Source organism: Cryphonectria parasitica, assembly GCF_011745365.1.
Source record: "Cryphonectria parasitica EP155 unplaced genomic scaffold M406scaffold_6, whole genome shotgun sequence".
Classification (NCBI taxonomy): domain Eukaryota; kingdom Fungi; phylum Ascomycota; class Sordariomycetes; order Diaporthales; family Cryphonectriaceae; genus Cryphonectria; species Cryphonectria parasitica.
In genome coordinates this window covers 2,770,833-2,797,987 of record NW_024468914.1, presented here as the reverse complement: position 1 = coordinate 2,797,987, position 27,155 = coordinate 2,770,833, and the positions used below count along the sequence as shown (strand labels likewise).

The 27,155-nt window shown below is 31.5% G+C and overlaps 3 protein-coding genes across 3 annotated transcripts; 1 reads left to right on the top strand and 2 right to left on the bottom strand.

Moving 5' to 3' along the window:
• Window positions 1-287: 287 nt before the first annotated feature.
• Window positions 288-12,728, top strand: M406DRAFT_323268 (uncharacterized protein). The gene is made up of 2 exons (XM_040919755.1): window positions 288-432; window positions 12,272-12,728. Exon 2 carries the CDS (start codon window positions 12,277-12,279, stop codon window positions 12,508-12,510), a length of 234 nt encoding a protein of 77 aa, XP_040774679.1. The 5' UTR covers window positions 288-432; window positions 12,272-12,276; the 3' UTR covers window positions 12,511-12,728.
• Window positions 12,729-12,991: 263 nt separating this feature from the next.
• Window positions 12,992-14,599, bottom strand: M406DRAFT_58051 (uncharacterized protein; the record flags this gene model as incomplete). Its single annotated transcript, XM_040924596.1, has 4 exons — window positions 13,943-14,599; window positions 13,791-13,821; window positions 13,674-13,754; window positions 12,992-13,434 (listed from the first exon to the last, which is right to left on the bottom strand). A coding segment is annotated over exon 1 (339 nt), but the record flags the coding sequence as incomplete, so codon positions are not given.
• Window positions 14,600-16,443: 1,844 nt separating this feature from the next.
• Window positions 16,444-16,668, bottom strand: M406DRAFT_261534 (uncharacterized protein; the record flags this gene model as incomplete). Its single annotated transcript, XM_040917447.1, has 1 exon — window positions 16,444-16,668. A coding segment is annotated over one exon (225 nt), but the record flags the coding sequence as incomplete, so codon positions are not given.
• Between the last annotated feature and the right edge of the window lie 10,487 nt (window positions 16,669-27,155).

Sequence of the window (27,155 nt, the reverse complement as noted above, 5' to 3'; positions counted from 1 at the left end):
CTCATTATATTGCCTTTGCAACCTTTCCATCTGATAGTTTGAGATCTGGCTCTTTTAAAGGAAGCAATCCGGCGAGGCTTTCTATCTTTTTTTTTCCCTAGAAGCAGCGCTAATACTGAGCAGAAGCAGAGCAAACGATCAGACTACTATTCTTTTCGAATCTTCGAGCTTTTAATCTTCAAGCTTTTAATCTTCGAGCCTTCGATTTTCGAGCTTTCAAGCCTTGAATACAGCGAGCAAGCAGTATTAAGCAAGCAGTATGCAAGCAGCATGCAAGAAGCATTCAGAAGAGATTCAGAGTATTCGAGTTGCTAAGCTAAAGCATACAGCAAGCAAGCAGTATTGAGCAAGCAGTATGCAAGCAGCATGCAAGAAGCGTTCAGAAGAGATTCAGAGCATTCGAGTTGCTAAGCTAGAGCAAACAGCAAGCAAGCAGTATGCAAGCAGTATGCAAGAAGCATTCAGAAGAGATTCAGAGCATTCGAGTTGCTAAGCTAGAGCAAACAGCGAATAAGCAGTATGCAAGCAGCATGTAAGAAGCATTTAGAAGAGATTTAGAGCATTCGAGTTGCTAAGCTAGAGCAAATAGCAAGCAAGCAGTATGCAAGCAGTATGCAAGAAGTATTCAGAAGAGATTTAGAGCATTCGAGTTGCTAAGCTAAAGTAAATAGCGAGCAAGCAGTATGCAAGCAGCATATAAGAAGCATTCAGAAGAGATTTAGAGCATTCGAGTTGCTAAGCTAGAGCAAATAGCAAGCAAGCAGTATATAAGCAGCATACAAGAAGCATTTAGAAGAGATTTAGAGCATTCAAGTTGCTAAGCTAGAGCAAATAGCAAGTAAGCAGTATGCAAGCAGTATATAAGAAGTATTTAGAAGAGATTCAGAGCATTTGAGTTGCTAAGCTAAAGCAAACAGCAAGCAAGCAGTATACAAGCAGTATATAAGAAGTATTTAGAAGAGATTTAGAATATTCAAGTTGCTAAGCTAGAATAAAGTATACTCTTTGCTATTCGAGCAAGAGAGCAGAGTAAGCAAGCAGCAGATCTGAGTATTTTCTGTTTTCGAGAGTATATCTTTTGCTATTCGAGCGAGAGAGCAGAATAAGCAAGCAGTAGATCTAAGTATCTTCTGTTTTCGAGAGTATATTCTTTGCTATTCGAGCAAGAGAGCAGAGTAAGTAAGCAGTAGATCTGAGTATTTTCTATTTTCGAGAGTATATTCTTTGCTATTCAAGCGAGAGAGCAGAGTAAGCAAGCAGTAGATTTGAGTATTTTCTGTTTTCAAGAGTATTGTTATAACTCATCCAACATGCAGGTCACCAGCCAGAACACCCGGAACAACTGTCCGGAAAGACAAGGATTCAACATCTTAAGGACTAAGGCTTATATAAGCAAGAGTTAGGATTACAGGATCAGGATGAATCAGTAGCTGATCCATGGTAATCCGAATCAGTTGGATCACTCAGATAATCCAAGAAATCCAACAACTAATACTACTAACAGAACTAAAGAGCTGAATATATAAGAATACATTCATTCCCATTAGATAAATCTCGTATATAGCTCTTCAGTTATCAATCTAAGTATCAGATTACTCTCTACTCTAATAGCTCCAAAAATAGTAAATACTTGCATTGCTTATTAAGACTTATACAGTTCCGTATTCAAGAATTTAGCATTTTAATACCGCTCTTATTAGCATAAACTCTCTTTATATACTTTGGAATCTTCAGATTGCTGCAGTGCTTATTATATTTTGATAACTCTTATTCAAGAACAGTTCAGTATTACCCTCTTGAGCAATACGGAATACGATAGCTTTCCTAGAAACTCCTTCATTCTTATATACTTCTACTCAGGAAGAACTGATTAATTAGATATATCAGCTTATTTAGCATATCTAGAATCTGTGCGAATAATAGCAAGCTTAGAGCGCTATTATTGCTAACTAATAAGCTTAGCTAGCTTAATAAGCTTAACAAGCACAGTTTATCTCTGCAATTACTAATAGCGCTGAAAAAGTATATAAGATGAATAAGCTTGTTATATATAACAGCAATCAAAAGATGCTGCATAAATTCCTTATCTACTGCAGAGCATATTTTCTGTATTACAAAACTTAGTTTACTAAGAAATCTAAAAAGATTATTCTTATAGAAACTTATTTCGAAAAGAATACTCTTATTTAGTACAAATCTTCTCTATACAATCACTTAAAGCATCAGAACAATTCCAATATACATACTCAGAATACTAAGAATATATTCAATTTCTTTAAAAGCTTTAAGAAAGCTCTTAAAAAAACCTTTAATAATCTCAACAAAGAATGCATTATAGCTTAGCAGCTTATAAATCTCAAATAGACTAAATCAGCTTCTGCTTATATAATTAGATTCAAATAATTCTTAGCACAACTCTTATAAAAAAATAAGAATCTTATGAAATATTATTACAAGAAACTTAAGAACGATATTAAAGATAAAATCTCTAAGCAGAATTAGCTGGAGAATTTTGCAATATTCTCTAATTAAGCTATTCGCATTAATAATTATCTATATGAATAATGAATAAAGAAGTTCAAGAAGGAAGAAAGCTAGATTTGGAGATTTCCAGCTAATATAAGCAAGAAACTCTAAAATAAGAATAGCAATCAATATAGCAGTACAGCTCAGAGCAGCACTATGCATACTGATTCCATGAAACTTAATGCTGCTAATAAGCAGTATAGCAAAAAGAATAGCATTACTTGCTATAACTGCAACAAATAAGAATACATTATATGCAACTGCTATTAATTCTGAAAGAATAAATAGCAATTAGTTTAGAAAGAATACTAGATAAATATTGCTTAGCAATAGAAATCTAATCAACTAAGCAAAAATACTCCCTTAGAGCAAGTATCAGACTCTATTAATTATAGAAGTTTCAGCTAAATATTCTGCTATAATAATAACTGCTTAATACATTTCTCGAGTAAGGAAGATTCAGAATGATTTCCTTAGAAATCTAGGCGCTGCAAGCAAATAATAATAGCAGAACGAGAATGCATGCTTAGCATCCTCACAAGTAGCAATCCGAACTGCTCTAATATTGCAGAACAGAGTATTCAGACGTTGAAAGAAGAGCTTAGCAATAATACTCTTCATTATTCTTCATTATTTATACTAAGTATTATAATCAGAGATATGAATAAGAAATAATACTTTCTTAGTTATTAGTATAAGTATCTAAATAATACCGAAAACGCTTTTCAAGCAATAGAAAGACTAAGCTAGAATAAGCGATTCAACAGTTCATCAGAATCTCTTATAAACAATGAATCTAAGAAGCTTATAGAAAGATTCTTCTTTAGCATTGAATGAAACAAGGAAATAATATAGATTGAATATCTTGTTTATAGGATAGGATTAGAGAAGCTCTTCATCTGCATCCCCTTGCAGAATATTGAAGCATGAAAAGATAAGAATTCTTGAATCAGCTTACTTCATAATCTATACTACGAATTAGCTTGAATCTTCTGCATTTATTATAGCTGCAGAATGCATTTCTCGGAAAAGGTATAATACGAATAGTTTCCCATTAGAAAACTAGAATAAATCCTTTAGACTATTAAGAAAAAGAAATTCCGCTTCAGAGAAGTTCTTAATAGATAGCATTACAATATATATATCGAGCTATTAGATAACTATCTTATGCAATATATAAATAAGAAGATAAAATAATAGTAGTACAAAATGATATTCTGTACAATTTACATCAATAATAAGATTTGCAACTAGTATTAATAGAAGAAAAATCAGAAATAATAACAATATAAGCAAAAGTAAGCTAAAAAGCTTGCTTAAGAAGCAGCAAAGCAAGCTTAGAAGAATAAGCAGTTCTTAGTAAACTTAAAAGAATAAGATTGCTTATAAAGAAATTGCAGATAATCAGACTAAAACAGTTCCTATATAAAGCTTCTAGAACAGATTATACTTATATTAAGTTTAATATATACATTCAAAAATACAAATACAGCACACTATTAAACAGTAGCGCTCAAAGAAACTTCATATCTTCATACATCATCAATTAAGCATAACTACAATAGAGATGAAAGAAATGCTTATATACTCTCAGCATCATAAAAGAACAATCTATTACATACAACTAAGAAGTAATTAATAAGAAAACTGATTATCTATTTATCTTAATCCAAGAATATATAATCAGAGCTTTCTTTAATATTATGAATATAGCATAGCATAAGCTGATTGTAAGACTTTCATAGCTCAAGAAGTATAATCCTCAAATCAATTGAACTACTAGCTAGATCTCATGAGAATAAGCTGTATCCAGAGAGATAGTTACAATCAACAGCACAGAATTGAAGCTAGTAATTGAAGAATACTCAGAAAAAGAAGCTTCACACAACTTCACGTATATCTTCAAGTTAGCAGAGCTGGCAGTTTAAGGAAAAAAATCTAGTAATAAGTAAATCTAAATAATGCTAGAGCGCTAGCAGATTAATAAAATAATGCAAGCAAAACTCTCAGTATATTAATTCGCTCCAAAGCAACAAGAATAAGCTTTAGAAAGTGAATTGTAAACTTATACAGGAAAAACTTCGAAATCAAGCTTTTGAGCGCTCAGTTCAGCTTGGAGCAAACGCTCAAAGCTTTCAAAAACATTACCAAAAACAACGAATAAAAAGAAGCACGCTTAACAATACCTACTATTTCTCCAGATAGCAGAAACAGTATATAGATCAGAATCAATACTTGCAAATATACTACAAGAATATCATAAGTTTAAGAAACTATTTCAGAAAGAATTGAATATAGAATTGCTAAAATATAGCTTATATAATCATAAGATCCTGCTACAAGAAGAGAAATAGCTCAAATTCTTCCTTATCTATAAACTAAATTAAGTATAATTAGAAATACTCAGAGAGTATTTCGATAAGAACTTTAAGAAGGAATATATATAATTATTATAATTATTAGCAGAATATCTTATTCTGTTTGTATCTAAGAAAAACAGCAAGCTTAGGCTATATATTAATTATAAGCAACTTAATAATATTATAATCAAGAACTAATATTTATTACTACTTATTAAGGAACTACGAGATAGATTGCAAGAAGTATAATAGTTTACAGCTCTAAATCTAAAAAGAGCTTATAATCTAATCAGAATAAAGAAAGAAAAGGAATGGAAAACTGCTTTTAGAACATGCTACGAATATTACGAATATTTGATTATACTCTTTAGTTTAATAAATGCTCTAGCTTCATTCCAGGAAATAATCAATTATATTCTATACAAGCATCTGAATCAGTTCATCATTACCTATCTCAATAACATTCTTATCTATTCTCGAATACTTGAAGAATACAAGAAATATATGAAAATAGTATTACAAACGCTTCAAGATGCAAAACTCTTTATAGAATCTGCAAAGAATCACTTTCATATATAAAAAGTTAACTACCTCGGATTTACAATCAAGCTAGAATATATTAAGCTACAGAAAAACAAAATAGAAGCTATTAGAAATTAGCTAGTTTCCAGAAATATTAGAAATATTAGATTTTTTCTTGAATACATTAACTTCTATAAGCAGTTTATTAAGAACTACAGCTAAATTGCATATTCTCTTATAAATCTTATTAAGAAAGAATAATTCTTTAAATGAAATCTCAAAGCATAAGAAGCTTTTAATAAGATTATTAAGCATATTACTTCAGAGCTAATTCTATATAAAGCAGATTTCTATAAACCCTTTGAAATTGAAACCAATATATTGAAATATGCATTCGAGAAACAACTTGATTAACAAGATAACTAAGAGCATTTAAGAATTATAAGCAACTTCTCAAAGAAGTTGAATAGCTTAGAAATCAACTACAGAATTCTTAATTAGGAACTTATAGCAATAATAAAAGCTTTTAAGAAGTAGCAATACTACCTTATTAGCATACAATATTCGATCATAATTCACTCAGATTATAAGAATCTAACTATATTTATAATAACTAAGATTTTGAATAAGCAATAAGTTAGATAAGCAGAATTCCTCTTATAATTCAATTTCAAGATTATATACTGCAAAAGCTTAGAAAACGAACAAGCAAATGCTCTTAGTAGAAAATCAGACTATTGAAATATAGATTCTTCGAATATATAGAATATCTTTACTCAAGATAAATCAGAAAATCTTGTTAATATACATAGAGAACTAAATATTGCTCTTAGAATCAAATCTTCAGAAAGAGATTCAGAATTAATAACTCCGAATGAATAAAATAACTATATCAAAAATATATATAATATACCAGCATACGAATACCAGGGAATTAAAGTAATCTATGAATGTATCAAAAGATACTAGAATCTATCAGATCTTAGGAAAAGAATTGAAAGCATTCTATAATAATGCAATAGCTACAAGAAGAATAAAGCAGAAAAATACAAGCTTTACAAACTACTGCACTTCTTACTAATACTTACAACTATTTAGCAATCCATCAATCTAAACTTCATTATTAAGCTATCTTTCTTACAAAAATCCTTAACTAAGATACAATATAATAGCATTCTAATAATAGTTTGCAAACTAAGCAAGTATGCTTATTTTCTTTCTTATAAAGAAAGCAATATAGCAGAAGAACTTGCATATGCATTTCTCAGAATAATCATTGCTAATTATAGCATACTAGAAGAAATAATCTCTAATAAAGATAGAAAGTTCAACTCAAAATTTTGAACTTTACTTATAAAACAGCTCAGAATATACTACAAAATATCTATAATATTTTACTTACAAACAAATAAACAGATAGAAAGAATAAATCAGATTATTAAACAATATCTTCAATACTATATTAATCAGAAACAGAACAACTGGATTGATCTATTGCTTCTTGCATAATTCGCTTATAACAATGCAGATATAAGTATAACAAAGAAGTTACTATTCTTCATACTCTACAGATATAATCCAACAGCTTATTACAAAGCACTGCTAGAAGCAGATATAGAAGCTGCAGATAAAAAGATTAAAAAGATTAAGAAAGTTCAAAAAGAACTCCGATCAGAATTACAATTCATTCAAGAATGAATAATACAGTATGCAAACTTGTAATGAGCACTGTAGCAATCCGAAGATTCCTAAGTATACGAAGGGGTTTATGCTAACAAGAGCGGTATTAAAGTGTTAAGTTCTTGAATACGGAACCGTACAAGTCCTAATAAGCGATGCAAGTGTTTACTGCCTTTGGGGCTACTCAGTATATGAAACTGAATACTTAGATTGATAACTGAAGAACTATCTAAAGGAAATCTATCTAATAGTAGGAAATGTAAACCTTTATATACTTAGTTCTTTAGTTCGGATAGATAGGATTGATATCGATTCCATTAATTTTCTTATTGATGGGATAGATATCAACTATATTTATCTGCTAATAATTCTAATCTTGGATTATATAATCGATGCTTTATTAGGATATTGAATTCTTGATATCTAGTCTCTGTTATTCATGATCTATTTTGTGATCTGCATATTGGATGGATTATAATATTATCTTCTTCCTATTAGTTATTATTTCTAATAATCTTTTGTAAGTATTCTAGCAAATCTTCCATCCGTGATTTTGCTTTTCTAATCGAGATATTGAACAGAGTCAGTTCTCGTTGTATTGCTAAGCCTTATTCTCGTTCTTTGCAGAAATCGTTCCTTCTTTCTGCTATAGCTACTTTCGGTTCTCTTTTGCTTATGCTTTGCTTATACTGTGAAGATTATAATCTTTTAGCTGAATGCAAGATTGCTAAATCCGAATCTTCCTGCTATTAAATCTGCATATATCTGAGTTTGTTAAATTGCAATGTTTGTAGCCTAATGCTTGTATAATTGAATTGTGTGACTGCTTAATATTATTGTTTGAAGATGGAGATGGAGATGATTAAAAAGAAGGCTGCTGAGCTGAATGCTAAACTTCTTAAGCTGTGCAAGCAGAAAAGGATGTGATATGAAAAGATGATGTGCGCTGTTCGTTGGGAAATTGATAATGTAGAGGAGTTGGAAAGGATGGAGGCAGAGGAGCAGGCTTGCATTGCTGCCAGGGTTCGTTCTGTAGTTGCAGAGAAATCTGCTGTAATTACTGAAGATTCTTCTTTTGAGGGTTTTGACTGGAATTCTGTAAATGTGAGGAATGCAGTAATGGATTGGTTGGGTTTTCTGAAGAGCGAGGTTTCTGAGGCTTTTGGATCTTGATTCGGGGCGAAGCGATTATTTTAGATGCTAGCTTTTCTTTTCCAATATTCAGCTATCTTTTCCTGAGTATTTTTAACATTTTTCTGCAGTTCCTAAGAATTTTCGCTTGCTAAGTAATTTTTCCATTTAATGAGATATTCTCTTATATTATCTGTGCTTCTATGCTTAAGAATCTTCTCTACTTCATATTCTGATTCATTATTTTCCACTTCTACTATATTATCTGCTAATATTTCCTGTGCTGCTAGTTTCAGCAGTGAAATGTGGAAAACTGAGTATATTCTCATTTCATGAGATAATGCTAATTTGTAATTAACTGGGAAAATCTGTTGCAAGATTTTGAATAGTTCTAGCTTCTTATGATCGAGTTTGTTGCTAGATCTGATTATTTTAATGTTTTTCCGAAGTAGATAAACCTTATCTTCCTTCTATAGGATTAGTTTCTCAATTCTTTTAGAGTTTGCATATTATACTATTCGTTTCTGAATAAATTGTAGTTCTAATCGGAATTCCTTCTGAACTTTTTTAATCTTCTTAACTCTTTTATCTGCAGCTTCTGCATCTGCTTCTAGCAATACTTTATAATAAGCTATTGAATTGTATTTATAGAATATGAAGAATAGTAACTTCTTTGTTATACTTATATCTATGCTGTTATAAGCAAACTGTGCAAGAAATAATAAATCAACTTAGTTGTTTTATTTCTAGTTAATATAGTATTGAAGATACTATTCAATAATCTGATTTATTTTTTCTGTTTATTCATCTATCTGTAGATGAAATGCTGTAAACATTCTATAGTGTATTCCGAGCTGTTTTATAAGCGAAATCCAAAACTTTGAGTTGAACTTTCTATTTCTATCAGAGATTACTTTCTTTAGCATATTATAATTAGCAATAATTATTCTGAGGAATGCATATGCAAGTTTTTCTGCTATACTGCTTTCCTTATAAGGGAGAAAATAAGCATACTTGCTCAGTTTGCAAACTATTACTAGAATGCTATTATATTGCATCTTAATTAAGAGTTCTTATAAGAAAGATAGCTTGATAATGAAGTTTAGACTGATGAATTGCTAAATAGTTGTAAGTATTAATAAGGAATGCAGTAGTTTGTAAAGCTTATATTTTTCTACTTTATTTTTCTTGCAGCTATTGCATTATTATAAGATATTCTCAATTCTTTTTCTAAGATCTGATGGATTTTAGTATCTTTTAATGCATTCGTAGATTGCTCTGATTCTCTAATGCTTATATGCTGATGCACTATATATATTCTTGATATAGTTATCTTATTTATCTAGAATTATCAATTCTGAATTCTTTTCTAAGAATTTAATCTTGAAAATAGCATTCAGTTCTCTGTATGCATTAATAAGATTCTCTAATTCGTTTTGAGCGAAGATGTTCTGTATATCCGAGGAATCTGCATTTCGATAGTTTAATCTTTTGCTAAGAGCATCTGCTTATCCGTTCTCTAAGCTTTTGCAGTATATAATCTTAAAATTGAACTGTAAGAGGAATTCTGCTTATCTAATTTATTGCTTATTTAAAACCTTGATTATTATGAATATAGTTAGATTTTTGTAATTCGAGTGAATTATAATTGAATATTATATGCTAATAAGATAGTATTGCTATTCCTTGAAAGCTTTTATTATTGCTATAAGTTTCTAATTAGGGATTCTATAATTAATTTCTAAGCTATTCAACTTCTTTGAAAAGTTGCTTATAATCCTTAAACGTTCTTAGTTATCTCGCTAATCAAGTTATTCTTCGAATATATATTCTGATATATTAATCTTAACTTCAAAGGGTTTGTAAGGATCTACTTTATATAGAACTAGTTCTAAGGTAATGTACTTAATAATTTCATTAAAAGCTTCTTGTATCTTGGAGATTTATTTGAAAAGCTATTCTTTTTTAATAAGATTTGTAAGAGAATATGCAATCCAGCTGTAGTTCTTGATGAACTGCTTATAGAAGTTAATATATTCGAGAAAAAACCTAATATCTCTGATATTTCTAAGAATTAGCTAATTCCTAATAGCTTCTATTTTATCTTTCTATAGCTTAATGCATTCTAGCTTGATTATAAATCCGAGATAGTTAATCTTTTGTATGTAAAAGTGATTCTTTGCAGATTCTACAAGGAGTTTTGCATCTTGAAGCATTTGCAATACTGTTTCCACATATTTCTTATATTCTTCAGATATTCGAGAGTAGATAAGAATATTATTGAGATAAGCAATGATGAACTGATTCAGATGCTTGCATAGAATATAATTAATCATTTTCTGGAATAAAGCTGAGATATTTGTTAAACTAAAGAGTATAATCAAATATTTGTAGTATTTATAGCGTATTCTGAAAGCAGTTTTCCATTCTTTTTCTTTTTTTATTCTGATTAGATTGTAAGCTTCTTTTAGGTTTAGAACTGTGAATTACTATACTTCTTGCAACTTGTTTTGTAGTTTCTTAATAAGTAGTAACAAATATTAGTTCTTGATTATAATATTATTAAATTGCTTATAATTAATATATAGCTTAAGCTTGCTGTTTTTCTTAAATATAAATAGAATAGAATATTCTGCTAATAATTGCAATAATTATATATATTCTTTCTTAAGATTCTTATTAAGATACTTTCTAAGTATTTCTAGTTATGCTTTATCTAATTTATAAATAGGAAAGAATTTGAGCTATTTCCTTTCTTGTAGTAGGATCTTATGATTGTATAAGCTATATTCTAGCAATTCTATATCCAATTCTTTCTGAAATAGTTTCTTGAACTTGTAATATTCTTATAGTATATTTGCAAGTATTAGTTCTGATTCTTATGCTGTTTCTGCTATCTGGAGGAATAGTAAGTACTATTAAGCATGCTTCTTTTCATTCATTGTTTTTGATAACGTTTTTGAGAGTCTTAAGCATTTATTCCGAGCTGGAGCAGCTGCTTAAAAGCCTGGTTTCGAGATTTTTCCTATATAGATTTACAATTTACATTCTGAAGTCTTTTCTTGTTGCTCCGGAGCAAACCGACTTGCTGAGAATCTTGCTTCCATTGTTTTGCTAACCTATTAGCATCCTAGCACTATTTGGATTTGCTTATTACTAGATTCTTCTTCTTGAACTGCTAGCTCTGCTAACTTGAAAATATGTATGAAGTTGTATAAAGCTTCTTTTCCTAAGTATTCTTCAACTACTAGCTTCAATTCTGCACTGTTGATTATAACTATCTCTCTGGATACAGCTTATTCCCATGAGAGCTAGCTATTAGCTCAATCAATTCGAGAATTGTGCTCCTTAAGCTATGGAAGCTCTATAATCAGCTCATGCTATGCTATATCCATGATATTAAAAAAAGCTCTAGTTGTGCATTTGTCAGGGCCGATTGTGCCAGCAAGGCTCAGGGCCAGCTAAGCCAGCTGGATTACGGATGACTAAGCAATATGCGGCTATAAAGCGGCTTTCTAGCCACGTCAGCACTGCTGAGCAGAACTTAGCTCCTTAGGCCTCAATGTTATTCTGGTTGTATACCCCTGAAAGAGAGAAAAGACCTCGCCACATTGCCTTTGCAACCTTTCCACCTGACAGTTTGAGGCCTGGCCCTTTTAAAGGAGGCAATCCGGCGAGGCTTTCTATCTTTTTTTTTCTTCCCTAGGAGCAGCGCTAACACTGAGCAGGAGCAGAGCAAACGATCAGACCACTATTCTTTTCGAACCTTCGAGCCTTTGACCTTCGAGCCTTTAACCTTCGAGCCTTTGACCTTCGAGCCTTCGATTTTCGAGCTTTCGAGCCTTGAATACAGCGAGCAAGCAGTGCCGAGCAAGCAGTATGCAAGCAGCGTGCGAGAAGCGTTCAGAAGAGATTCAGAGCATTCGAGTCGCTAAGCTAGAGCAAACAGCGAGCAAGCAGTATGCAAGCAGCGTGCGAGAAGCGTTCAGAAGAGATTCAGAGCATTCGAGTCGCTAAGCTAGAGCATACAGCGAGCAAGCAGTGTCGAGCAAGCAGTATGCAAGCAGCGTGCGAGAAGCGTTCAGAAGAGATTCAGAGCATTCGAGTCGCTAAGCTAGAGCATACAGCGAGCAAGCAGTGTCGAGCAAGCAGTATGCAAGCAGCGTGCGAGAAGCGTTCAGAAGAGATTCAGAGCATTCGAGTCGCTAAGCTAGAGCAAACAGCAAGCAAGCAGTATGCAAGCAGCGTACGAGAAGCGTTCAGAAGAGATTCAGAGCATTCGAGTCGCTAAGCTAGAGCAAACAGCGAGCAAGCAGTGTGCAAGCAGCGTGCGAGAAGCGTTCAGAAGAGATTCAGAGCATTCGAGTCGCTAAGCTAGAGCAAACAGCGAGCAAGCAGTATGCAAGCAGCGTGCGAGAAGCGTTCAGAAGAGATTCAGAGCATTCGAGTCGCTAAGCTAGAGCAAACAGCGAGCAAGCAGTATGCAAGCAGCGTACGAGAAGCGTTCAGAAGAGATTCAGAGCATTCGAGTTGCTAAGCTAGAACAAAGTGTGCTCTTCGCTATTCGAGCGAGAGAGCAGAGTAAGCAAGCAGTAGATCTGAGTATCTTCTGTTTTCGAGAGTGTGTTCTTCGCTATTCGAGCGAGAGAGCAGAGTGAGCAAGCAGTAGATCTGAGTATCTTCTGTTTTCGAGAGTGTGTTCTTCGCTATTTGAGCGAGAGAGCAGAGTGAGCAAGCAGTAGATCTGAGTATCTTCTGTTTTCGAGAGTGTGCTCTTCGCTATTCGAGCGAGAGCGCAGAGCTGAAGCGGAGTGTTCGCTTGGCAACTGAAGTTGCTTGGGTATTAAGTTGCGAACCAATTACCCTTCTGCGCCTAGCGGTGGAGCGAAGCGTGGCAACGGCTTCAGAGTTGCTAGAGAGCAACTCTCAAGACGGAAAGCTATAATTATCCGTTATAGCTGCAGGGACGCTGTTCTGGATGCTGGGCTCCTTGGCTGCAAACCAAGTCCCTGGTGGAAGGCTTGCAACCTACATCAAACAGCTTTAAGTTCTGAAGAGTGCCTGGATAAAGCGCTGAGGGAGCAGCGACTGAGCAGCGTATATGGCGCGGGTATTGCACTCGGAAGACTTACGTTTGGAATGTGATTAAAAAGAGATTTTTTTTTCACAGGCTTCGGGGACGAAGCCAGAAGAGAAGGAGGGAGATGGTGGAGAGGCCTGAGGCACTGAGAGACCTTGAGAGGCCTTGAGGAACCTGAGGCACTGAGAGATCTTGAGAAGCCTTGAGAGGCCTGAGGCACTGAGAGACCTTGAGAGGCCTTGAGAGGCCTGAGGCACTGAGAGACCTTGAGAGGCCTTGAGGAACCTGAGGCACTGAGAGATCTTGAGAAGCCTTGAGAGGCCTGAGGCACTGAGAGGCCTTGAGAGGCCTGAGGCACTGAGAGACCTTGAGAGGCCTTGAGAGGCCTGAAGCACTGAGAGATCTTGAGAGGCTTTGAGAAACCTGAAGCACTGAGAGATCTTGAGAGGCCTGAGGCACTGAGAGATCTTGAGAGACCTTGAGTGGCCTAGAAGCCTGAGGCACTGAGAGATCTTGAGAGGCCTTGAGAGGCCTGAAGCACTGAGAGACCTTGAGAGGCCTTGAGAGGCCTGAGGCACTGAGAGATCTTGAGAGACCTTGAGTGGCTTAGAAGCCTGAGGCACTGAGAGATCTTGAGAAGCCTTGAGAGGCCTGAGGCACTGAGAGACCTTGAGAGGCCTTGAGAGGCCTGAGGCACTGAGAGACCTTGAGAGGCCTTGAGAGGCCTGAAGCACTGAGAGATCTTGAGAGGCTTTGAGAAACCTGAAGCACTGAGAGATCTTGAGAGGCCTTGAGGAACCTGAGGCACTGAGAGATCTTGAGAGGCCTTGAGAAGCCTGAGGCACTGAGAGACCTTGAGAGGCCTTGAGAAGCCTGAGGCACTGAGAGATCTTGAGAGGCTTTGAGAAACCTGAGGCACTGAGGGATCTTGAGAAGCTTTGAGAAGCCTGAAGCACTGAGAGATCTTAAGAGCCTGAAGCATTGAGAAGGCGTAGGAGCAGCTAGGAAGCAGCGAAAGCCTGGAAGCAACGGAAGCTTGGGAGCAACGGAAGCTTGGGAGCAACGGAAGCCTGGAAGCAACGAAAGCTCGGAAGCCTCAAAGGCCTTGAGGACAAGGCCTGATAAGGGGGGACAATCTGTCAGGGCCGATTGTGCCAGCAAGGCTCAGGGCCAGCTAAGCCAGCTGGATTACGGATGACTAAGCAATATGCGGCTATAAAGCGGCTTTCTAGCCACGTCAGCACTGCTGAGCAGAACTTAGCTCCTTAGGCCTCAATGTTATTCTGGTTGTATACCCCTGAAAGAGAGAAAAGACCTCGCCACATTGCCTTTGCAACCTTTCCATCTGACAGCATTCTTGAATCAAGATAAATAGATAATCAGTCTTCTTATCGATTACTTCTTGATTATATGCAACAGATTATCCTTCTATAGTGCTAAGAGTGTATAAGTATCTCTTCCATCTCCATTGTAATTATACCTGATTAATGATATATAGGGATATGAAGTTTCTCTGAGCACTACTATTCAATAGTATGCTGTATTTGTATTCTTGAATATATATATCGAACTTGATATAAGCGTAATCTGCCTTGAAAACTCTATATAGGAATTATTCTAGTCTGATTGTCTGCAGTCTCTTTACAAGCGATTCTGTTCTTTTAGATTTGTTGAGAACTGCTTGTTCTTCTAAGCTTGCTTCGCTACTTCTTAAGCAAGCTTCTTAGCTTGCTTTTGCTTATATCATTGTTATTCCTAGTCTTTCTTCTGTTAATGCTAGTTGCAAACTTTATTATTAATATGAATTGTACAGAGTATTGTTCTGCATTATCATCATTCTATCTTTTTATTTATATATTGCATGAAGCAATCATCTGATAGCTCAATATATGCATTATAATATTATTTGTTGAGAATCTCTCTGAAGCGGAGTTTCTATTCTTTAACAGCCTGAAGGATTTGCTCTGATTCTCTAATAGAGAACTATTTATATTGCATTTTATCTAAGAAGTACATTCTGCAGCTATAATAGATATAGGAGATTCAAGCTAGTTTGTAATATAAGTTATAAAGTAAACTGATCCGAAGATCTTTATCTTGTTATACCTCGATGCTTTGCAAGAAGATACAGATAAAGAGCTTTTCTAATCCTATCCTATAAACGAGATATTCAATTTATATTGTTTCCTTGTTCCATTCAATGCTAAAGAGAAATCTTTCTATAAGCTTCTTTGATTTATTATTCACAGGAAACTCCAGTAAATCATTAGATCGTTCGCTCTAGCTTAATCTTTTCATTGCTTGAAAAGCATTTTCAGTATTATTTAAGTATTTATATCAATAACTAAGAGAGTACTATCCTTTATTCATTTCTCTAGTTATAATATCTGATATAGGTAATGAGGAATAGCAAAGAGCATTATTATTAAGCCCTTCCTTCAGCGCTTAAATGCTTCATTCAGTAACATCGAAGCAGTTCGAATTGTTGCTGCTTATAGTTATACTAAGCATATATCCTCGCTCTGCTATTGCTATTTGCTTAGAGCGCCTAGATTTCTAAGGAAATCATTCTGAATCTTTCTTACTCGAGAGATATATTAAGCAGTTATTATTATAGCAGAATATTCAGCTAAAACTTCCGTGATTAACAGAGTTCAATACTTGCTTTAAGAAAGTATTTTTGCTCAGTTGATTGAATTCCTATCGCTAAGCAATATTCACCTAGTATTCTTTCTAAACTAATTATTATTTATTCTTTTAGGATTAATAGCAATTGCATGCAATATATTCTTATTTGTTACAGTTGTAGCAAGTAATGCTATTTCTCTTATTATACTGCTTATTAGTAGCATCAAGTTCTATAGAATCAGTATGCATAATGCTGCTCTGAGCTGTATTGCTATATCAACTGCTATTCTTATTTTGAAGTTTCTTGCTTATATTAGCTGGAAATCTCCAAATTTAGCTTTCTTTCTTCTTAGACTTCTCCATCCATCATTCATACAGATGATTATCAATGCAGATAGCTTGATTGAAGAATATTGCAAAGTTCTTTAGCTAATTCTGTTTGAAGATTTTATTTTTAATATTATTCTTAAATCTCTTATAATAGTATTCTATAAGATTCTTATTTTCTTACAGGAATTATGCTGAAAGTTGCTTAAATCTAATTATATAAGCAGAAGCTAACTTGGTCTGCTTGAGATTTATAAGCTGCTGAGCTATAGTATATTTTTCATTAAGATTATTAAAGGTTTCCTTGAGAGCTTTCTCAAAGCTTTCAAAAGAATCAAATATATTCTTAATATCCTGGATATGCATGTTGGAATTATTCTGATATTTCAAGTAGTTGCATAGAGAAAGCTTATATTAAATAAGAGTATTCTTTTCGAAACGAGTTCCTGCAAGAATAACTTTCTCAGATTTCTTAGTAAACTGAGTCTCGTAATGCAGGAAATACGCTCTGCAGTAAGTAAGGAATTCATACAGCATCTTTTAGTTGCTGTTATACATAGCAAGCTTATCTATCTTATATGCTTTTCCAGTGCTACTAGTGGTTGCAGGAATGAACTGCGCCTGCTGAGCCTGTTGGGCTAGCTGAGCCTGTTGAGCTAGCTGAGCCTGTTGGTTAGCAATAGTAGCGCTTTGGGCCTGCTATTGTTTGTGCAGATTCTGGATATGCTGGATAAGCTGATACATCTGATTAACTAGTTCTTTCTAAGTAAGAGCGTGCAAGGATGAAGGGATTCCTGGAGGAGCTATTGTATTCCGTATTGCTCAAGGGATAATACTAAACTATTCTTGAATAAGAATTATCAAAATGTAATGAGTACTGCAGCAATTCGAAGATTCCTAAGTATACGAAGGGATTTATGCTAACAAGAGCGGTATTAAAGTATTAAGTTCTTGAATACGGAACTGTACAAGTTCTAATAAGTGATGCAAGTGTTTACTGCTTTTGAAGCTACTTAGTATATGAAACTGAATATTTAGATTGATAACTGAAGAACTATCTGAAGGAAATCTATCTAATAGTAGGAAATGTAAACCTTTATATACTTGGTTCTTCAGTTCGGATAGATAGGATCGATGTTAACTCCATCGATTTCCTCATCGACGGGATAAACGTTGACTGTATCTATCCGCTAATAACCCTAACCCTGGATCATGTAATCAATGCTTTGTTAGGACGTTGAATCCTTGACACCTGGTCCCTGTTACTCATGACCTGTTCTGTGACCTGCATGTTGGATGGGTCATAACAAAACTCCAAAAGAATTGAGAAATCAATTCTACAGAAAGAAGATAAGATCTATCTATTTCGAAAAAAAAACATCAAAACAACCAGACTCAGCAACAAACTCAACCATAAGAAGTTGGAACTATTCAAAATCTTGCAACAGATTTCCTTAGTTAACTACAAGTTAGCATTATCTCATAGGATAAGAATACACTCGGTTTTCCATATCTCACTGCTGGAACCAGCAGCACAGGAAACACTAACAGACAACACAGCGAAAGTAGAAAACAATAAACCAGAGTATGAGATAGAGAAGATCCTCAAGCACAGAAGTACAGACAATACAAGGAAATATCTCATCAAATGGAAAGGCTATCCAGCAAGCGAAAATTCTTAGAAACCAAAGAAAAACGTTAAAAACGCTTAGGAAAAGATAGCTGAATATTGAAAAAGAAAACCACTTAAGACCTCTCCGCCCCGGAACGAGAATCAGGCGCTGCAGTTTCACTCTCCAGAAGGAAAGGCCAACCAGACACGCTAGAATCAAAAGCTAAGAAATTCCAGTCGATAATCTCAAGATGTTCCTGAGACATCAGACGAGTCTCCTCTTCACGAAAACTGCAATCCTTCTCATCAGCAAACCCTTCCAAGGAATTGAAACTACAACAAATCATTTCTGCAGCACATTTCTCCAACAGCCTTCGCTATTTCCGTATACGATCAAGACAAGCCTGCAATGCTAGTAAGGCTTGTAGAGCAGCAGCATTTGCTAACTCCGCTTCAGCTTTCTCGCTCAAAATCTTGCGCTTTTCATGAATCAAACGTTCTGCTGAAGAAGAAAATCAGTAACTATAGAAAATACCAAGGAATGAAGAAACTAATCAGCAGAAGCTGAAAAACAACTAGTATCACAGCTTTGATCCAGAGAAATATACTTTTTACAACAAGAAGAGTTTTCAGCGAAATAACAGAAAGCCTCCGTTTCTCAACAATAAGCACAAGCAGGCATTTCAATACCAAAAGCAGAAATAAGCTCAGCAAGATGATAGCGCTCTTGAGTTTTCATCGAATGATTAGAATACAATTTGTTGATTCTGTTCAACATCTCGATTAGAAAGGCATAATCATGTATGCAAATAACTTGCTAGAATACTTACAGAAGATCATTAGAAACAACAATCAATAGAAGGAAGATGATATTATAACTCATCCAATATGCAGATTACTAGCTAGAATATCCGGAACAACTGTTCGGAAAAACAAGAATTCAACATCTTAAGAACTAAGGCTTATATAAGCAAGAATTAGGATTACAGGATTAGAATGGATCAGTAGCTGATCCATGGTAATCCGGATCAGTTGGATCACTCAGATAATCCAAGGGATCCAACAACCAACACCACCAACAGGACTGAAGAGCTGGATATATAAGAACACGTTCATTCCCATTAGATAGATCTCGTACATAGCTCTTCAGTTGTCAATCTAAGTATCAGATTACTCTCTATTCTGATAGCCCCAAAGGCAGTGAATACTTGCATTGCTTATTGAGACTTGTACGGTTCCGTATTCAAGGACTTGGCATTTTGATATCGCTTTTGTTAGCATAAACCCCTTTTGTGTACTTTGGAATCTTCGGATTGCTGCAGTGCTCATTACAAGTATGCTCTTTGCTATTCAAGCGAGAATGTAGAGCTGAAGTGGAATATCTGCTTAGCAACTAAAGTTGCTTAAATATTAGATTGTAAACTAATTACTCTTCTGTATTTAGCAGTAGAATGAAGTATAGTAATAGCTTTAGAATTGCTAAAAAGCAATTTTTAAGATAAAAAGCTATAATTATCTATTATAACTGCAGAGATGCTATTCTAGATATTAAGCTTTTTAGCTGCAAACTAAGTTTTTAATAAAAAGCTTGCAATCTATATCAAACAGCTTTAAGTTCTGAAGAATGCCTGAATAAAGCGCTGAAGGAGTAGCAACTGAGCAGTGTATATAGCGCGAGTATTGCATTCGGAAGACTTACGTCTGGAATGTGATTAAAAAGAGATTTTTTTTTCACAGGCTTCGGGGATGAAGCTAGAAGAGAAGGAGGGAGATGGTTGAGAAGCCTTGAGAGGCCTGAGGCACTGAGAGATCTTGAGAAGCTTTGAGAAGCCTGAGACTCTGAGAGGCTTTGAGAAGCCTGAAGCACTGAGAGACCTTGAGTGGCTTAAAAGCCTGAGGCACTGAGGGACCTTGAGAGGCCTTGAGAAGCCTGAGGCACTGAGGGACCTTGAGAGGCCTTGAGAGGCCTGAGGCACTGAGAGACCTTGAGAGGCCTTGAGAGGCCTGAGGCACTGAGAGACCTTGAGAGGCCTTGAGAGGCCTGAAGCACTGAGAGATCTTGAGAAGCCTTGAGAAACCTGAAGCACTGAGAGATCTTGAGAAGCCTTGAGAGGCCTGAGGCACTGAGGGACCTTGAGAGGCCTTGAGAGGCCTGAGGCACTGAGAGACCTTGAGAGGCCTTGAGAGGCCTGAAGCACTGAGAGATCTTGAAAGGCTTTGAGAAACCTGAAGCACTGAGGGATCTTGAGAAGCTTTGAGAAGCCTGAAACACTGAGAGATCTTAAGAGCCTGAAGCATTGAGAAGGCGTAGGAGCAGCTAGGAAGCAGCGAAAGCCTGGAAGCAACGGAAGCCTGGGAGCAACGGAAGCCTGGAAGCAACAAAAGCTTGGAAGCCTCAAAGGCCTTGAGAACAAGGCCTGATAAGGAGGGACAATCTGTCAGGGCTGATTGTGCCAGCAAGGATCAGGGCCAGCTAAGCCAGCTGGATTACGGATGACTAAGCAATATGCGGCTATAAAGCGGCTTTCTAGCCACGTCAGCACTGCTGAGCAGAACTTAGCTCCTTAGGCTTCAATGTTATTCTGGTTGTATACCCCTGAAAGAGAGAAAAGACCTCGCCACATTGCCTTTGCAACCTTTCCACCTGACATTCTTCGCTTTTGAAAACAGAAGCAGATGTAATACGAGAAGATGATACAAGCTGTTCGTTGCAGCATTAACAATGTAAAAAAGTTGGAATATATTAAAGCTGAAAAGAAGCATTGCTGTGCTGCTATAGCTATACAGGAGATAGCTTTTGAGAAGGCTGCTATAATAGCTGGAGATTCTTTCTTTGAGAGTTTTGATTAGAATTCTGTAGATATAAGAGATTCTATAGTAAACTGATTTGATTTTTTGAAGAGTAAGATTTCTAAAGCTTCTGGATTTCGGTTTGAAATAGAATAATTATCTTAGATATTAGTTTTCTTCTTCTAATACTCAGCTATCTTTTTCTAAGTATTTTCAATATTTTTTTATAATTCTTATAAATTCTTATTTGCTAAATAATTCTTTTATTTAATAAGATATTCTTATATATTATTTATACTTCTATGCTTAAAAATCTTTTCAATTTTATATTCTAATTTATTATTCTCTACTTCTGCTATATTATCTATAAATATTTCTTATATTGCTAATTTTAGTAATAAGATATAAAAAATTGAATATATTCTTATTTTATAAAATAGTATTAATTTGTAATTAATTAGAGAAATTTATTGCAAGATTTTAAATAATTCTAACTTTTTATAATTAAGTTTATTATTAAGCTTAATTATTTTAATATTTTTTCAAAATAGATAAGCTTTATTTTCTTTCTATAGAATTAATTTCTTAATTCTTTTAGAATTTATATATTATATTATTTATTTCTGAATGAATTATAATTTTAATTAAAATTCTTTCTAAACTTTCTTAATCTTTTTAATTCTTTTATTTATAATTTTTATATCTGCTTCTAATAATACTTTATAATAAGCTATTGAATTATATTTATAGAGTATAAAGAATAATAATTTCTTTATTATACTTATATTTATACTATTATAAGCAAACTATATAAGAAATAATAGATTAATTTAATTATTTTATTTCTAATTAATATAATATTAAAAATATTATTTAATAATTTAATTTATTCTTTTTATTTATTTATCTATTTATAAATAAAATGCTATAAATATTCTATAATATATTTTAAGCTATTTTATAAGCAAAGTTTAGAATTTTAAGTTAAACTTTCTATTTCTATTAGAAATTATTTCTTTTAGTATATTATAATTAGCAATAATTATTCTAAGAAATGTATATATAAGTTCTTCTGCTATACTGCTTTTCTTATAGGAAAGAAAATAAGCATATTTGCTCAGTTTGCAAATTATTATTAGAATATTATTATATTATATTTTAGTTAAGAGTTCTTATAAGAAAGATAGCTTAATAATAAAGTTTAAATTAATAAATTGCTAAATAATTATAAATACTAATAAGAAGTATAATAGTTTGTAAAGCTTATATCTTTCTACTTTATTTTTCTTGCAGCTATTATATTATTATAGAATATTCTTAATTCTTTTTCTAAGATTTAATAAGCTTCAATATCTTCTAATGCATTTATAGATTGCTTTAATTTCTTAGTATTTATATATTAATATGCTATATATATTTCTAATATAGCTATTTTGTTTATTTAAAGTTATTAATTCTGAATTCTTTTCTAAAGATTTGATTCTGAAGATAGTATTTAGCTTTTTATATATATTAATAAGATTTTCTAATTCATTCTAAATAAAAATGTTTTATATATTTAAGGAATTTGTATCTTAATAATCTGATTTTCTGCTAAAAATATCTACTTATTCATTTTCTAAGCTTTTGCAGTATATAATTCTGAAATCGAACTATAAGAGAAATTCTACTTATTTAATTTATTGCTTATTCAAGATTTTAATTATTATAAATATAATTAGATTCTTATAATTTGAATAAATTATAATTAGATATTATATACTAATAAAATAATATTGCTATTCTTTAAAAGCTTTTATTATTATTATAAGTTTCTAATCTAGAATTCTATAATTAATTTCTAAGCTATTTAACTTTCTTGAAAAATTGCTTATAATTTTTAAATATTCTTAATTATTTTATTAATTAAGTTATTCTCTAAGTATATATTCTAATATCTTAGTTTTAATTTCAAATAATTTGTAAAAGTCTGCTTTATATAGAATTAGCTCTGAGATAATATATTTAATAATCTTATTAAAAGCTTTCTATATCTTAAAAGTTTATTTAAAAAATTATTTCTTTTTAATAAGATTTATAAGAGAATATATAATTCAGCTATAATTCTTAATAAACTGCTTATAAAAATTAATATATTTAAGAAAAGATTTAATATTTCTAATATTTTTAGAAATTAATTAGTTTTTAATAACTTTTATCTTATTTTTCTATAGCTTAATATATTCTAGCTTTATTATAAATCTGAAATAATTAATTTTCTATATATAAAAATAATTCTTTATAAATTCTATAAGAAGTTTTATATTCTAAAGTATTTATAATATTATTTCTATATATTTCTTATATTCTTTTAATATTTAAGAGTAAATAAGAATATTATTAAAATATATAATAATAAACTAATTAAAATACTTATATAGAATATAATTAATTATTTCTTAGAATAAAGCTAAAGTATTTATTAAATTAAAAAGTATAATTAAATATTTATAATATCTATAATATATTCTGAAAAGAGTTTTTTATTTCTCTTTTTTCTTTATTCTGATTAGATTATAAGCTTCTTTAAAATTTAAAGCTATAAATTACTATATTTCTTGCAATCTATCTTATAATTTCTTAATAAATAGTAATAAATACTAATTTTTAATTATAATATTATTAAATTATTTATAATTAATATATAGCTTAAGCTTATTATTCTTCTTAAATATAAATAGAATAGAATATTCTGCTAATAATTGCAATAATTATATATATTCTTTTTTAAGATTCTTATTAAGATATTTTCTAAATGCTTCGAATTATATTTTATTTAGTTTATAAATAAGGAAAAACTTGGATTATTTTTCTTCTTATAGTAGAATCTTATAATTATAAGAGCTATATTTTAATAATTCTGTATTCAATTCTTCTTGAAATAATTTCTTAAACTTATAATATTCTTATAATATGCTTATAAATATTAATTCTAATTTATATTCTATTTCTACTATCTAAAGAAATAATAGATATTATTAAATATTCTTTCTTTCTTATATTATATAGAGAACTATTGCTTTCTTTCTTTTGCTGAATTGCTATTTGCTAATTCGAGCTGAAGCAATCTCTTTAGAATATAATTTCTATTTTCTATTCTAACTTATAATATATTACTCTAATGCGAATTAGTTATTTCGTATTAATGCTTATATTCTTATTTCTATAATCTGCAAGAATTCTAGCATAATAATAGCATTCTTTTTGCTAGATTCTTCTCCTTCTATTATTAGCTCTGCTGATCTGAAGATATATATAAATCTATTTGAAGCTTCTTTTCTTGAATATTCTTTAATAACTAAATTCAATTCTATACTATTAATTGCAATTATTCTATTAAGTATAGCTTATTTTTAAGAGATTTAGCTAATAGTTTAATTAATTCGAGAATTATACTATTTAAGCTAAGAAATGCTTAGAATTAATTTATATTTTGCTATATCTATAATATTAAAAGCAATAAATATTATATAATCTTAAATTAAAACTAATAAATAATTAGTTTTTATATTAATTATATCTTAATTATATATAATAGTTTATTCCTTTATAATAAGAAGATTATAAGTTTTCTTCTTCTAATGCTAATTAATATATACTTTGTTAATAATTCTAAAGAATATGAAATTTTCTTAAATACTGCTATTTAATAAAGCTTTATATTTATTTCCGTAAATATAAATATCAAGTTTTATATACACTTTATTTCTACTATATGCAGTATATAGGAATCTTTAAACTCTAATTATTTATAATTTCATTATAGATAATCCTTCTCTTTTAAAGTCTGAGCTTATTATACTGCTCTCTAAGCAAGCTTTCTAGCTTATTGCTATTCATATTAATATCTCTTTCTAGCTTCTTGCTTATTATGCTAGTTGCAGACTTTATTGCTTATATAAATAATGCAGTTAGTTATTTAATACTGCTATTATTTTGTTCTATTTTCAATATAGCTTTGAGAGCTATTCATCAGTAGCCTAATATATGCATTATTATGCTTTGTTTCAAGAACTTCTCTAAATCTAATGCTAGATTTCTTAATAACTTGAATAATCTATCTTTATTCTTATACTGGAAACTATTCGTTTTTAATCTTTTCCGAAAAGTATAGTATAATGAGCACTGCAGCAATCCGAAGATTCCAAAGTACACAAGGGGTTTATGCTAACAAGAGCAGTGCTAAGTACAGGCTTTGAATACGGAAATACAACTGAGTAATCGTGCAAGTGTTTACTGCTTTTGAAGCTATCAGAGTAGAAAGTAATCTGATACTTAGATTGATAACTGAAGAGCTATATATTGAATCTATCTAATGATAATAAACGTGTTCTTATATATTCAGCTCTTTAGTGTAAATATGTTAGATAGCAATATATCCAAGTTATTCTGCTAGCTCTGAATAATATATATTCAAAGCTATCCTTTCTGATTAGCAATGCTTGTAATCCTAACTCTGAATTTCGTAATTAATGCTTTATTAGAATGTTAAGTTCTTAATATCTGATTCTTGTTTGCTTATAATCTATTTCGTAATCTGCATATTGAATGGATTATAATATCATCTCCCTCCTATCAGTTATTATTCCCAACAATCTTCTATAAGTATTCTAGCAAGTCTTTCATATGCATGATTTTGCTTTTCTAATTGAGATATTGAATAGAATCAACAAATCTTGTTCTTATGCTGAGAAGATTAAACAAAAGGATTCTCTTCTTTCTTTGATTCTTATAAACGCTATTGCTATACTTTTCTATTCTTTCTGCAAGGATTATAGTATTCAGTTTTGTTAAGTCTCTGTTAAGAATTCCTTCTGTTGCGCTGAATATATTCGCTTAAGCTGCTCTTAGTATAATGTTTAGAAGCTGAGTATAATGGAAATTTGTTGAATAAGCATTTAATATTAATATTTGGAGAATCAATTTGAGAATGCTGAGGAGCAGCTGCGCAATACTGCTGCAGAGATAGAATGTTTGCAGAAGCAAAAGCGTTTGTGATTCGAAAGGATAATAAAGGCTATTTGCTAAAGCTTTTTCAGCATAGAGAAGCTAGAGCGTAAGAAGGCTGAGAAGGAGCGAGCTTGCATTGCTGCTGGGATTCGTTCCATGATTGCAGAGAAGTCTGCTATTGCTGCTAGAGATTCTTCCTTTGAGAATTTTGATTGGAATTCTGTAAATATAGAGAATTTAGTAGTAGATTGGTTGGATTTTCTGAAGAGTGAGATTTCTGAAGCTTCTAAGTTTCAGTTTGGGATAGAGTAATTATTCTAGATACTAGTTTCTTTCTTTTTCCAATATTCAGCTATCTTTTTCTGAATATTCTTGATATTTCTCTATAATTCTTATGAATTTTCGCTTGCTAAATAATCTTTCTATTTAATAAGATATTCTCTTATGCTATCTATACTTCTATACTTAAGAATTTTTTTCATTTTATACTCTAGTTTATTATTTTCTATTTCTGCTATATTATTCACTAATATTTCCTATATTACTAGTTTTAGTAATAAAATATGAAAAACTAAGTATATTCTTATTCTATAAAATAATACTAACTTGTAATTAATTAAGAAAATCTATTATAAGATCTTGAATAATTCTAATTTCTTATAATTAAATTTATTGCAAGATCTAGTTATTTTAATATTTTTTCGAAATAGATAGATTTTATCTTCTTTTTATAGAATTAGTTTCTCAATTCTTCTGAAGTTTATATATTGCATTATTTGTTTCTGAACAAATTGTAATTCTAACTAAAATTCTTTCTAAATCTTCTTAATCTTTTTAATTCTTTTATTTATAGCTTTTGTATCTATTTCTAATAATACTTTATAATAAGCTATTAGATTATATTTATAGAGTATAAAGAATAATAACTTCTTTATTATATTTATATTTATATTATTATAAGCAAATTATATAAGAAGTAATAAATTAACTTAATTATTTTATTTTTGATTAATATAGTATTAAAAATACTATTTAATAATCTAATTTATTCTTTTTATTTATTTATTTATTTGCAAATAAAATGCTATACATATTCTATAATATATTCTAAGCTATTTTATAAGCAAAATTTAAAACTTTGAATTAAACTTTCTATTTTTATTAGAAATTATTTCTTCTAGTATGCTATAATTAGCAATAATTATTCTAAGAAATGTATATATAAGTTCTTCTGCTATACTGCTTTTCTTATAAGAGAGAAAGTAAGCATATTTGCTTAGTTTACAAATTATTATTAGAATATTATTATATTATACTTTAATTAAGAGTTCTTATAAGAAAGATAGCTTAATAATAAAGTTTAAATTAATAAATTGCTAAATAATTATAAATATTAGTAAAGAATGTAATAGTTTGTAAAGCTTATATTTTTCTGCTTTATTTTTCTTATAGCTATTATATTATTATAAGATATTCTTAATTCTTTTTCTAAGATTTAATAAGTTTCAAT